The 13932-nt window shown below is 42.2% G+C and overlaps 3 protein-coding genes across 5 annotated transcripts in view; 2 read left to right on the top strand and 1 right to left on the bottom strand.

The window, feature by feature from the left end:
• Positions 1-225, top strand: part of mRRF2 (mitochondrial ribosome recycling factor 2) — a 59859-nt gene extending 59634 nt beyond the window's left edge. For both annotated transcript variants that reach the window (XM_066392969.1, XM_066392970.1), the window contains one exon: positions 33-225. In XM_066392969.1, the coding sequence (XP_066249066.1) occupies positions 33-194 (162 nt within the window). In that variant the 3' untranslated portion in view covers positions 195-225. The remainder of the gene's footprint in view (positions 1-32) is intronic.
• Positions 226-410: 185 nt separating this feature from the next.
• Positions 411-13792, bottom strand: LOC136411110 (probable Rho GTPase-activating protein CG5521). 2 transcript variants are annotated; one of them, XM_066393542.1, is made up of 24 exons: positions 13492-13792; positions 13322-13432; positions 12954-12971; positions 11541-11727; positions 11284-11490; positions 10773-10954; positions 10391-10591; positions 9591-10333; positions 9222-9536; positions 8837-9021; positions 8276-8670; positions 7943-8223; positions 7719-7886; positions 7524-7665; positions 7002-7153; positions 4823-5158; positions 4582-4770; positions 4353-4532; positions 3769-4203; positions 3455-3718; positions 3245-3403; positions 2942-3069; positions 2658-2887; positions 411-2526 (listed from the first exon to the last, which is right to left on the bottom strand). In XM_066393542.1, exons 1-24 carry the CDS (start codon positions 13595-13597, stop codon positions 2333-2335), a joined length of 5508 nt encoding a protein of 1835 aa, XP_066249639.1. In that variant the 5' UTR covers positions 13598-13792; the 3' UTR covers positions 411-2332. The 2 variants fall into 2 exon arrangements, with proteins under 2 accessions (XP_066249639.1, XP_066249640.1); XM_066393543.1 differs by lacking the exon at positions 12954-12971.
• On the top strand, positions 5501-6979 carry LOC136411111 (katanin p60 ATPase-containing subunit A-like 2). The gene is made up of 2 exons (XM_066393544.1): positions 5501-6279; positions 6330-6979. Exons 1-2 carry the CDS (start codon positions 5603-5605, stop codon positions 6946-6948), a joined length of 1296 nt encoding a protein of 431 aa, XP_066249641.1. The 5' UTR covers positions 5501-5602; the 3' UTR covers positions 6949-6979.
• Positions 13793-13932: the final 140 nt, after the last annotated feature.

The raw sequence follows: 13932 nt of genomic DNA, 5'->3' as shown, positions 1-13932 counted from the left end.
AATTGTTTCAAAATGTCATGGTTTTGGGGTAGGTAGTGAATGCGACGACACCCCTGGTAGAGCTGTTGGGATATTCCACCGATTTGCGTACCTTCACTTCGGGAACTGCGGTGTTTTCCACGGAGTTGTGCACATATCAAATGATGTCTGCTACAGAGGAAGAGAAAGCCATTAGAAGTGTACGAGGGTTTTAATTATAATAAAGTCGCAGGTTTGATACGTTAATTATTGTTTTGTTTGAAACTACACCTTTATTGCAACAGTTTTTTAACAGGTGGAAAATCACCGTATTGTAAGGACATCAATGTTTACAACCCGGTCAAAGTAAGTGCATAATTTTTATATGATGAATTGGGTGCGATTTTGAAACAACAATTTTCTATATTTTGACTAAATAAAGCGCCATCAAATCAGGTGAAAAGTGTTTATTATTAAATATTCGTTACATAAAGCTTCGAAGGTTATTTCGGGTTCTTAAGTACACATTGCCCGTTTCTACAAAATTTCTCGTATTCGTGAATACTGTTAAATAGCCGAAATTCACATTTTTAGTATATTTTTAAATTGTGTTGCAACCTCTAACGTGTGTTTTTACGGAATTCATGAATCTGGAACTATAGTACAACAAACGCGATATTCGACTAGTTTTTGGTGCGCGGAGCTGCTCGGAAACAGTCTTAAAACTTCCTATACTAACGGAAATAAATGCACAAATTAGGACCATTATTCATTAGGTAAATAAATAAGTTAATAAATTAGGACAACAATAATAATAAGAAAATATGCATCTTTTCTACACTACTGTAACCGTACAAAATACATTATTCTCTCGTATATTAACAACAGTCATTAAAATGGAGGGGTGGGATTAAGAAGGTCTACATCTTATAAACCAGGAAACGTGCTAATAATGAACAACTGTATCATACATTAATAATATTAGGCGTTTCTAAACCTCAGTATTTGCCTGGAATTTCCGAGCGACCCATACATGGCAACAATGTGAAGTACGTCACCTTTTAAAACAGGTGTAGTGGGACAGCCTTGTCACGACGGAGAAAAAATATTCGAATATACGAGGGTGTTTCAAATATAAACAGGACTGATTTTTTCTTTAATTACGAAGTGGTCCGTGACCTTAAAGAAGTTGATGCGCAAATGGCCTGTACTATTAGGAAGAGGGGATAACCAACCGCAATTCGCTTGTTTGCCTTTGGTAAGCAAAGAACCCATGAGCGAGTCAGAAGTGCATGTCTCTATGGAGCAACAGATTATAATTAAATTTTTGGCCAAGAAGGGGGCGAATCCAATTGAAATTTTGCGACGATTACAGGCACAGTTCGGGGATTACACTCTGTCAAGAACCCGTGTGTTTACATGGCACAAAGAATTTTCTGGAGAGTGTGAAAAGGTCGAGAACAAGAGCCATCCTCGCCGTCCAAGGGCAAGTGTGACCGAAGTCAACATTGAGGCGGTCAGAAATCTTATGGAGGGAAATCTACGCATAATTCTCTGGGAAATCATTGAGAAACTGAACATTAGTTATGGAAGTGTCCATCGAATCGTGACTGATGATTTGAACATGCGCAAAATGTTCACTAGATGAGTTCCCCACATGTTATTAGAGGATCGCAAGCAACCTCGGCTGGAAATTTCACAGCGACTTCTCAATCGATTTCAGCAAGAGGGTGAAGCCTTTTTGAATAGAATCGTTACCTGTGACAAAACTTGGGTACACCACTACACGCCTCTTACGACCAATGCCACAAGGCAAAATTTGGATGCATTAGACTGGGAAACGCTGGGACATCCGCCATACAGTCCCGACTTGTTCTCTTGTGACTTCCATCTTTTTGGACCTTTCAACGAAGTGCTTGGGGGCCAACGTTTCGACGACGACGACGTGGTGGAAGCATTTGTGCTCCAATGGTTACAGGTACATCCGAAGAGTTTCTATGATAGTGGAATAAATAAGTTCCCAATCCGATGGGAAAAATGCATTTCTAGGGCAGGAGACTATGTAGATAAGTAATATGTTTCTCAGTTTAATTAAATAAAGTTGGAATTTGTTACAAAACGAATCCCGTTTATATTTGATACACCCTCGTACTATTGATGATATTGTACGAAGCTATTAGTAAACATTATTGCCAGTTTACTTTGGGTAAAATAAATTTTTTTACGTTTGAAAAATTCACGACTCGAGACAGTTAAAGCTTGTTCACACCACTTGGCATCATTCTACGCTTCTCATCAAGCCAATTTCGCCGGACATGGCGACGTCACCTTTCTCAGGTCACTCGAATTCTTAACGAAAACAACAAATTTACGACTACTTTCTTTTGGTCATTTGCAAGGGACTCTCGGGGGGCGACTCGACGTGTTCTTGTTTGTGGCTCTTTTTGGAGCCTTTAAGGTTGGTGCTTAGCTTTTTGAGCGATCGGGGCGATATGCTGGATTCTGCTCCATTTTGTATGTCCGACTGATGGTTCAGCCAAACTGTGTTCCGCGATGTGGGATCGTTCGCTAAGAGAAGAAAATATAATATTGTCGACAGCTGTCATGAAAAAAAATGTTCATAGACCGGTGTTGCCACGTACATTTCAATCAGGAAATAACGTCACACAAGAGTAAATTGATAGGAAATAAAATTTTACCTCTACATTTTTGATGGTCATTCCTCGTCAACTTATGGTGCGCGGAAGAATCCAAGAGTGCAGCGGTCAACAGGGAAGAACTGTTACTTCCGTGGCTGCTGTCAGCACATGACCCGCTTGAACCTCCCGCTGGTAGCGGATTATACACTTTCGCAATGAATTCCTCAAAAGTCGAGCTTAGTTTATGTTTGGTCACCACGGTTTCCAGAGAGCGAGAACGTTCCTCGTAACTAAAACATTTAAAGAATGTATAGTTCTGCGCGCGCAGCAACAAGTCTACTCACTATTGCTGGTAGAATTGGTATGTCATTCTCTTGGCGCGACTCGCGCAAATGGCCGTAGCCCTTACCAAGCCCGGTAGTATGTTGCTTTCAACGATGGTTTCGTCGAATAGCACCCCGAAATATGGAACCTGAAAAGTAGAAAATCAGTGCAAATGTGGCAATATTGCCAGAAATATTTAAGAAGAACCTAAAATATTCAAGATAACGACACGACATAAAATAATGTAAATTCGATTATTTTTAGTGATATGGCGTCAAAAATCTGCAATATCAGCATCTTGTGTGTAAAAAAAAATTACTTACGTCAGCCTTACAGTTGACAGTCACGCGATTCAGATTGTTGCCCAGTGGGTAGATCACGATTAAAATATCACAGAACTCGGTCGGGAGTATGTCCCGGCGGTAATCCCTGCTGTGCTCCGACCACACCACGTGTACCTCGTCATTGCCCAAATGCCGCGTCTAAACTTTGATACAATAACAAACGACTAGGTAACAGCGACGAGAACTGACCTTGCTGAGTACTGCTTCGGGACTATCGCCAGGCATGCGCGTTGCCACGTGGAACACGGCCTCCATGAAACTTGTTGCCATGTAGGGTGCGGTCATCCCTGTGGAGCCCAGTTTTTGGAGCCCGCCCAAGAACCCTGTATGGTACTCCAGTTCGATCTCCCAAGCCAAGCCAGCTAAGAATTGTTCATAGGCGGCGCTGCCGCTCTGATTGCTCAGAATGGAGTTTTTGTCCTCTTGACCAGGAGCTACGTAAATAACTGCGAACTGTTTGAAGAGTTTAATAAACAAAAACGGACAATAAATGTTTCCGTTACTTTGTGCGTCTCCCTGCAGCTTTGATTGTCCAAGTTGCGCAGTTCACGCAGCAGCCGATCATTCTTGTCGAGCAAATGCACCTGTTTTCTCCGATCCCAGCCCGACAAACCCAACTGAGAGAATAGCAGCCGGCACTGTTGAAAAGCATTGGGTTCCACCATGGTCCCGAATGACCTCAGTTCTTTGTCCGTGCCAGACGCGCTGTTGCATCGCTTGTCCGAAGTATTGCGAGGCTTCCGTACCGGCTTCCCCAAAGCGAAGCTTGACTGTTGGAGCAGTAATGCCTCCTCGATTTCTATGTTTCTTTGGTTGATCACCGAACCGATCACGTCTTGTTCCAGTTCGAGAAAGAGCGGTGGCGGGCCCGGTTCGTTCAATTTTATGTTGGGGGATTCAAGACATTCGGGACTGGTGTAACCAAGGTATTGTAAGAGCTAAACGGAAATATGTCAAAAGTTGAAGGAATTCTTGACTTTTTTAGTTTTGGCAGAGTGCTAAAATGAATTTTAGTTAAACTGGCGTGAAAGCCTGATTTAGGCTCACTTGCCATTTTACATTTTACTCTGAAAACAAATATACTTACGTCATCTAGTTGATCTAAATCTGGAGCGGCGTTGGCGACCTCTGGGAGGATATTGGGAGGGCGATGCCGCATGGCGCGCTGAGGCAAGTTCTGAGCTACTAACATAGGTGTCATAAGACTGTCGGATTCCGCGTACAGAAAAGTATCCTGCGCATTCATCTCAACATTTTCCTCTAGTTCCTAAAAAAAACTATAAAGTTCTCCTTGACTCCGATTCACATAGACAAACCTCCTGGACACTCTCCGGAGTTCTATACAAAATGGACGCATCCCAACTGGACTTCCCCGACATATCTCGCAAGAGAACTCGCACTTGTTCCCCCGCAGTGACCAATCCTGCGGCAGCACCCCCTCCTGGCGAGTCCAGCGCTGGCAGTTCCACTAAACTGGCAATGACATTCTTGGTTAAAATGAACAACTGAAAAGACCCTCAAGTAACTCTATTTTCATCTGCAAAAGAAACTATCTACCTGAATATTTGGTACCGAAAATATAACAGTTGACAGGTCGTCCGAAGATAAATTGGGAACATCGTCGTGCTCAGACACGAGGGAACTGAGCCTTGCTGCTCCTATTGCCATGGGGAAATGTCCCAGATGATTGACCAGATGAGCCAGGACGGTTTCTGCGCACAAGGCCACGGATTTCTGACCCTTGGACGTGATTCTAGAAGGTGAGCGTTCGGAGACTGGAGGGCGGTTTTCGGGGAGGTCATCTGATGTGATTGTGGGGTCGAAGTCTTCGGTGGAAATAGGCTTGGAGGGCGTCGGGTTTGCGGTGGAGCCTGTGATTATCGTGTGGAGCACCTAAAGTGTAATAAACGGATCAATGTCGCATTTATTGAATAAATGAATTTAAACAAAACAAATGTTCCAGAAAAAATGTGGAATGTTGTTTTTTCTTTAGTTCTGTTAGCTTTCCTTTTTGTAACAATTTTTTCTTGTATTCTGAAAATGGCGGCATATTTGTTATCAAATGAAGAGTTTTTGCTCGAGCCCTTAGTAAAGAGCGAAAATGATTCTTGATTCGTTTTAACTAAAATTCGGGTCCAATTCCATAGCTTTAACAACTTCTACTTGAGTGATTCTCAAAGAAAATAAAAGAAAAAATGAACTATCCGCTTCAGTGCCTCAAGCGCGATACTCAGACCGTACCAACCGAAGCAGACATTGAACACAACCATTTTATCGACCAAACTCCCCTTTATTTAATCGATAATTATCCTGACGGAAGCTGAAAAAAACATAAAAATGTCCCTAAATTTGACTACCAAACACGGCTCTTCAAAGAACTTTTTGAACCACAACCATTTAGACAAGATTAAGACTGAAGCGCGCAATAGACGGCGCACCATTTTACACCTGATCCTCAGCTACTTAAAGGAAAATCTCCTAGAAAACACCGCTGAAGCTTTGATCAGGGAAACTCAGCTGGACACCAGTTATCAGCTGTGCGAAAACGTGGAACTGGACGTGGTGTTGCAAGAGTACCAGAGCTACTATTACACCAAATTCCAGAAGTATCCAAAAATGGTGCACAAAGTGGAGGATCAGGAAAAGGGTCAGAAAAAGGAAAAAAATATCAAAAGACTTATTTCAAATAGTGTGAAGGATGGCAATGTAATCCAGCTTGAAGAAAACTCAGACTTCCAATTCAACATAATTCCTTTGAACCTTGCAATTAATCAATCAATATCTGTGGATAATAACCCAACAAAAACATCATGGATTGATTGTCTGGGGCTCGAGGCAGCCATAGAAACCCTCAAAGAAGCCTCAATATATCCCATACTTTACCCAGAAGCGTTCAAAGATCTAACCCCTTGGAAAGGGGTGCTATTGCATGGCCCTCCAGGCACAGGTAAAACCCTCTTAGCTAAGGCTTTAGCCTGCGAGAGCGGCTGTAGCTTCTTCAATGTAACCAGCAGGTATACTGGACCCTCAAATCAATCTTTTTAAATTAATTCAATCATTCCAGTACTTTCACGAGCAAATGGAGGGGAGAATCTGAGAAACTTATCAAAGATCTCTTCGATACTGCCAAACTTCAATCCCCAAGCACGATTTTCTTCGATGAAATCGATGCCCTGATGCCGGGAACTAAAGAAATCCAGCATGAAGCCTCTAAGAGATTCCAGAGCGAACTCTTGACTCTCTTGGATGGGATTATACCCAATGAGGGTCAGATATTAATCTTGGCTTCAACAAACTCGCCTTGGGACTTAGATGGTGCTCTTCTAAGAAGATTTGACAAGAGGGTGCTGGTCGATATGCCTTCAAAGGAGTGTCGGCAAAAGATTTTAAAGCACCACTTGCGGAATCTACAGTGTGTGCTGTCTCCTGAGGAAATGGATGACATTGGAAATATTTCAGAAGGGTACTCCGGATCTGATTTAAAGAGTGCGGCCAAGGAAGTGGGCATGATATTTGCGCGAGAACGAATGAAGATTGTGGAAAAGGGGGAGAGAAGGAATTTGAGCGCACGACAGGTGACTTATAAGGACATCTGCCAAGCCTTGCAGAAGGTCAGGCCTTCGGTTAATAGTTATACGTGTAAAAAGTATTATCAGTGGCAGAACCTGCATGGGGCCTCATAGTGCTATGTGTTTTAAATAAATTTTTTACTACATTAATTTATGGGCAAACTTACTGTGAAAACTTGCAAAAGCAGGCAACTACCACGATTCTCGCCATACTCGTTGGGCTCCAGCAGTCTTTCGGGGCCCAGCCGCATGCACCACTCTCCGAGGCACAGCAACAGAGCTCTGCTCAGGGCGCGGTCACTTTCCAATGAACTAGACCCTTTAATATGGGGTAAAAAAAAAACTGAATACAAGTTCCCCTTGGTATTTTATCTTTCTAGTAATTTTGATTAATGTGAAACCTCGAAATTCAAACTAGTGAATAGATTAAGTTTTATATGAATTTTAGTTGAATTATAGGAGAAAATAGCAGGCCATTGTAACATATACAATGTTGCGGCATTTCTAGATTAACTACTTATCAAGTTTAGACTTCGAAACATTCACAGGCTAGGTAAGGCTGTGCGAAATAGAAGTAGGCTGGAAATTTCGACAAATATCAGAGAAAAATTGGTGTTAATAAAACGTAAATTGTTGCGATTTATAGTAGGTTTTAACGAATTTCTGGATCTTTTTCTCATTAATCTTACCTGAATGTCTGAGTAAACCGGCGCAAAGCTCGCTAATAACGCCATTTCCCAGCCGTGGATACCGTGCCCAGAGTAGGCCTGCATGATCGCATAATAGGAACAAGATATCACTGGCCAGTTGCGCTATCATTTTGTTGTTAAACTGCAAATTAACACTCAAATTCTGTTTTATCACCCCACACCCCACAAAGCTACCTTCAACGCTAGTAAGAGCACGTTCATGGCCTCCACTATCTTAGGGTGAAAACTGTGGTTGGTCAGCTCCTTGTAGACGAACATCCCTAAACCGGACAAGGCAATACACCGGGCTTTGCCTGAAGGCTCCCTGCGGCCAGCCCTCAACAATATACTGACTACGTGCTCCTGGAATTGCTCTCGATAATATATAGGGATATAAAAGTAAGCCTTAACCGCCTTACTTTGATATCCGGGCAGCTACTTAGGATTGTAAATCCAGCCTCCGGCTGCAGCACTGATATAGAGCCGAGATCATCGGGAAGACTCAGTAGATTAGCCAAAATTGACACTGCTTCCGTTCTTGGCATGTTTTCAGATCTCTCCGAAGAGTTCAAGATATCATTGCAGGCGTGCACTATGTCCAAGAGCAACAAAGAGGCTCCAGGCAGCTGCAGCGACAAAAAGCGAGGGCCCAAGTACTTAACGGAAGTATTTTTGGTCGCTTTACCCTCTCCCGCTAAGGCTAAATTCCAATATTATCTACAGTTTTTCCAAATAAAACCCAATCAACGCACCTTGATGAATAAAGCGATAAAACTGAGCGAGACACGTGCGATATTTAGAGTCGCAATTGAGCATCACCGCAATGAGCAATCTCAAGGCGTTCAGTTTACCGGCTTCGTAACTACCGGATAGACTCAGGGCGCCAAAGCACCAGGGCAGGATTAGCGTGAGGGGCGGAACCAATTCGGGCGCTTGAGGTGTTGTCAGGTTGTCCAAGGACACGCCCTGGTTGCGTTTGATTTTGATCAGCGTCTCCGTCAGTCTAATCAAGTATTCGAAAACTTGAGCGTGCAGTCGGGGATCGGTGATTTGGTTAATGTCGCCAAGAGCGCCCAACATGCGTTTCCACAAGATAACGGCCACGTCCGGCAACCAGCCTCGGATTGAGCCACCGCATACTACGCCCCTAAAAACGTTCAAAGTGATGCACCGTTTCTGTTGACAGTGAATTTATTAAGTATCAAATGTCTCAAATAAATTCGATCAAAACAAATATATTCTACTTTTTTTAATGGACGCGACATTTCCGCCATCAAAATTTCATCTTGTTGCAAAAAATTGTTTTATTTTACCTGTTTTCTCCGGCTTGGTCAATTCCCTGACCGTCGCCCAATACGTCCAACTGAATAGGCGAATCTTTGATGGAGCTGCTTTCAATGCCGCTAGAGGGGGCCGGTGATGGAGACCTTGTGCGATCGGTCGACTCTGTATCGCCGGGTGGCAGTAGCTCCAACGATTTTGTCCTCCTGTGTTTACCCTTCCAAAAATGAATGGTTACCAAAAAATCAACCGTCTACGTATATAACATACCGTATAAATGAGAAACATATTTGTCAATGTTTGCATATTCGCCCATATTGATATACTACTCGCAATGGTCATATTGAATTTGTTTTTTCTTAACATCATATTGGTAACTATTTAGTTTTTTCTTTCATTCAATGCATTCAAACTTACATAATTCCTCTTGACTCTAACACGAGCCTTGACGTTAATACTGGTCTCGCTGTAGCTCCTTGACAGTCCAGATTTGATCCTCTTCGAAGAGAAAATGGCGCCGTCAGGGAGTGAGGAATCCTGCCGTGACACTGGTTGATGTGGGCCCTCACTTGGGGCTCCTCCCGAGGCTATTGAAGCGTGGGTCTCCGGCCGCGAAGTGACTCTCCTGGAGCGCTTCATTTTTTGGTCATTGAGCCTGTCCAGGGGGAGAGAGTTGAGATCCAGATCATACACGTGCCGGGCCAGGACTCTAGTTAACGTCTCCATAGTTTTCTATGAATTTAATCATTAGAAGAGATGGTTTGCAATTCATGAAAGGCGGCTTACAGCCCACTCTTTGATGAGCTCTTCCCAGTTGGTCAAAGAAGTGAGAACGTTCAGAAAGCGATCCCAAAGCTCTCGGGAGATGGCCACGTTGAGATTCGCTTTGATCCAGGTGACTATGAGGGTTTGGAATATCGCAGGTGCTAGCTTTCCTCCCAGTGTCAGGAGTTTTTTCCTTGGAGGAGTTTCTCCGAGTACCAAAGAAGTGATTTGAAGCAGCACCACTAGGAGCTGCTCCCAAGTACTGCTGTCCATGCGTACGTTCATTACCATATACCGATAGATATTCAATATGCGCTTGCAGGCATCTGTCTGCTCTTCGAGCAACCGGGGAATATGTGGATTGACCTCAAGAAGGAACACATTGGCCGCATGCGTCATGAACAGTTGGTAAAGATTCTGGATTCCGGCCCGAACTAGCAAATTCTCTTTGTGGATCGCCCCCAAGTATGAGTCGTTTCTCAATCTACCGCGCACACCTTCGGGGTCTGGATGCAAGCTCTTGGAGATTTCATCGGGAGGGTCTAGAGCATATGGAGGCAACTCGACGTTGCCTTGAATGAGATCCTTGTAAACTAGGATAATTTTGCGTATGGCCACCACGTGGCTGAAGTTGAGCAGGAAAGCTTGTCTGAAGATTTCGTGCACAAAGTTGACGTTGTCGCGTGTTGAGCAGAGGACGTCATATACGATTTGCTGTGCCAATTCCTCGTCGGTGGCGGTTTTGTTGGTTTGGACCGAAAGGGCTGAATGTAGAGAAAGTTATAAAGAAATTGGAATGAGAGACAGAAAAAAATACTGACTCGAATCTAAGCTCGGGTGCGCAGATTCGTTCTCTTCTTCATGCAACTGCGTCGCCACACTTTGTCCACTTGCAGGATCAGGCCTCTGACCATGCTGATCCTTCTTGCTTTGGTGCATATAATTCGTCACCCACAGAATCAGTGAAACCCGGCAAAACATAAATTCTGTCTCGTTCTCCATTTTGCGCAGCTGCGGTAGTTCTAGATACATAGATAGAGATTTTGATTTGCCCCGCGTATGTTATTTTGTGTTCATTAGTTGAGCAGAACAATCGCCCATTAATCATATATTAGATAGGGGAAATGACAAAAGGCAAATGTTACTTGTTAAAATAAATAACCGTTCAATTAATCTGTTCATTATCAGCAAATAGCATTATACCTAAAATCGGCCTATACAACGAAGTATCCTTGCTGAACCCTGGACAGATTTTGGGGAGATAATATGTCTTAAACTGCTCGAGCAGGAAACTGAAGCAGCGGTGATGGTGCGACATTTTGTCCTGCCATTCGAGCTTAACCACAGTATGCACCATATGGTCAAGCAGTGCTTCTAGATAGAACCTGGAAAATTACAACTCCAATCGATTGGGGATTCCATGAAGGAAAGAACATGCCTTCTTGAGAGCAAATTGCGAAGCGATAAAAACTATTTATAATGACAGCTTGTCAGTTACGTGAAGTTATATGTTGTTCTTTGCTTTGTTTACTATAGTTGCTCTAGTCTACTAGGCCGCGCAGCGTCCTCGTCAGAAACGAAATCGATCGAAGACGCTTGAAACCAAACTTAAGGAAGCTCTGCTAAATGCGCTACATAAGTTAGGAATTAAATTCGACATTTTAAATGCTGTCATTGGTTCGTTCAAGTTAGAATTCCTTTTGTTACAACCTACCGACTTGGATGATCGGGCGGTTTCTCACTGCTAGATGGTGGTAGTATGGGCAGCATTTCTGGTGGAGTAACCGGATGTTGCGCATCGTGAAAAATACTACCGCTGACTGCTTGAGAAGCGGTGAGTAACTGGTTATGAAAACTGGGCACCAATGAGGCAAACATTTTGTGAACATACTCCGGAGCGTTAACGTTTAGCGCCTGATACCTGTGTAGTTTTACGTAATAACTAGTTCTCTAGGATGCACAGAGACATACCACATGAGAAAGTACTTTATGCCTTGCCTACGTAGGCGGATGGAGTTGCCCGTGTGCAGGAGTTTGGCTAGCATGCGCCCCAAAGAGTGCAATTGCCACCTGCGGTGGATGAGCTCGGGCAGGAGACATATCACCTGTTCGAGGATCCATAAGGTACACTCAAGCTCCTCTTTGTGGGCCTTGTGGACTGCAATTAGCGCACTCTTGAGTTACTTGAGAGAGCTGGTTGCCAGTGTTAATACACAAGCGCATGCCACAATAGTACATTAAAAGATATAGAAAGGAAATACCATAACTTTCAGTGTTTGGTTGTTATATTCAAATGTTAACATGTATGTAGGAGAAAAAGTGCATAGAACTGAACTTTTAGACTGTGGCAAGATGTTTTCAGCAAGAACAAGATGGTGAAAGTTTAGGCTTTTGACACATGTGAACTGAAACATTGAGAAACCTTGCAACTGAACCAGCTGCTGCCCGACAATTTGCCAGCAGCCCCAGTTGTGAGGACACAGCAGTAGGCTGCCCAGGTGGAACTTAGGCACTAAAACCAATATTTACAAGCTATCATTTGTCAGTTTTCAAAATATAAATTCGGGCAATAGTTACTGTATTTCCCCATGTCAAGATTTCATTTTCAAGCTCAATTTCTATCTAAACAGCTTCACCAGATGATGAATTTTGGCTAGATTTAAGTTGTAATTAATAAATTAAAAACGGCCAATTGGAGTAGCCACAGTATCGACTGCCTATGGCCATTTTGAAGAAGTAATTAAAAATAGCAGTTGGGAACAATAAGGCGACTGTCAAACTCTTCAATCAAGATACAAAAAATTAATGCTGGTTATGGTGTGACATTTGTTATTTGAAATCATTACCAAATCTCTCAAATTATAACCTAATAACAATTATATGTGTCAAAGTAGTACATTGTAAGTTCATTCACAGTGTCACACTAGTTACCAGTGCAACTAGTGACCATTTTGAATTAAAGTTTTACCATTGTCTTGGAATAAAAAATAGACCTTTTCAAGAGGCTGTTTAGATGGTAATATTTCAAAATGAGTGTGGAGGGTAATATCACTGTCAAAGCTGTATATTTATGTGGACAATGAGAGTTATGTTTCTCCAAGTGGCCATTTTGAAGTTGGAAAGCACAAGACATTTGTGTTCTTGTGGTGCAATAATTGATGTAAATGTAAGAATCTTAAAGCTAAGATTCTAAAAACTTATTCCTGAGAAAAAAAATCACCTACACTTCTTAACTATTACTTTAATTGAATTAAACACATTTTAACCCTCTTTTTATGCCAATTTCGCACATGTAACACAGTGTGAAATGGCATTTACATGAAAGACAATCAGTCCATCATCTGGCGCAGCAAAATCCCAACCCATTGATCAGCATACACTTACCTAAATGAAAAGACAGCTCTGGAAGGCCAAAAAGAAAGACAAAATTCACATTAGACCATTCACAAAGACCCAGAGAGGCACAGAACCTACTAATTTTGTATACAAACACCAATTTCTGTTATTGCAACAGGTGTTAACAATAACTGCTTATAACTGGGTGTTAATTTGATTAAATTAAAAATATATTTCTGTTATCACCAGAGACTCCACTTTGATCTAATTAATATGCCCACTATAATCACCCAAGTAAACCAATTAATATTAATTATATAGGATTTTCTGAATTAATCGAATCCATAAAACCACCCATGACATATACAGTAATGATTTAATTAGCAAGTTTGATTGGTGCATATTAAGCCTGATACCTCGTTGTCGCAGATTCGACTCCATCTGCAGAAAACTCTCATAGAGAATGTTGTAGATGTGGCTGAAATTGGCCTCAAAGAGCCCCTTGGCTTCAGCTGTGTCCACATTATCTGTGAAGGCAGCTCTTATTAGTGCACGAATTCTAAAGCTTACCACGCAAAAGAGCCACCTAAGATCAGCTTTAAATGCTTGATTCGAGTTGTCAGGTCTTTTTTGGGGTCCTGGAGCTTGGCAGTGGACTTCTTGACGTCCACCAAATTCTTTTTGCTGAACATCGCGATTTTTGGGGTAATGGGTGATTAAAACATAACTGGATCGCACACTGGGTCCAAGTAACTATTTATGAACATTTTCCGATGGTTCAGGACGCAGAATTGACTACATTTTCGATAAAACAACAACTTTCAGATATAAAAGTTTCATGGTTTACTGTATTGGTTGTTGACGTTTCACTACCCAAAACCTCCTGTCCAAATATCGAGGACAGATGATGTTTTAAACGTCAGTGTCAGCTGACACAAAAAAATTATCCTTTACATTTCGTATATTATGGCGTCATATAAAGTAGTCATAAAAAAAATTAATTTGAAATAATTTCAATAATACTCCA

This window comes from Euwallacea similis, chromosome 9 (assembly GCF_039881205.1).
Source record: "Euwallacea similis isolate ESF13 chromosome 9, ESF131.1, whole genome shotgun sequence".
Classification (NCBI taxonomy): domain Eukaryota; kingdom Metazoa; phylum Arthropoda; class Insecta; order Coleoptera; family Curculionidae; genus Euwallacea; species Euwallacea similis.
The sequence above is the reverse complement of the archived record's forward strand: the minus strand, read 5'-3'. Positions and strand labels throughout refer to the sequence as shown.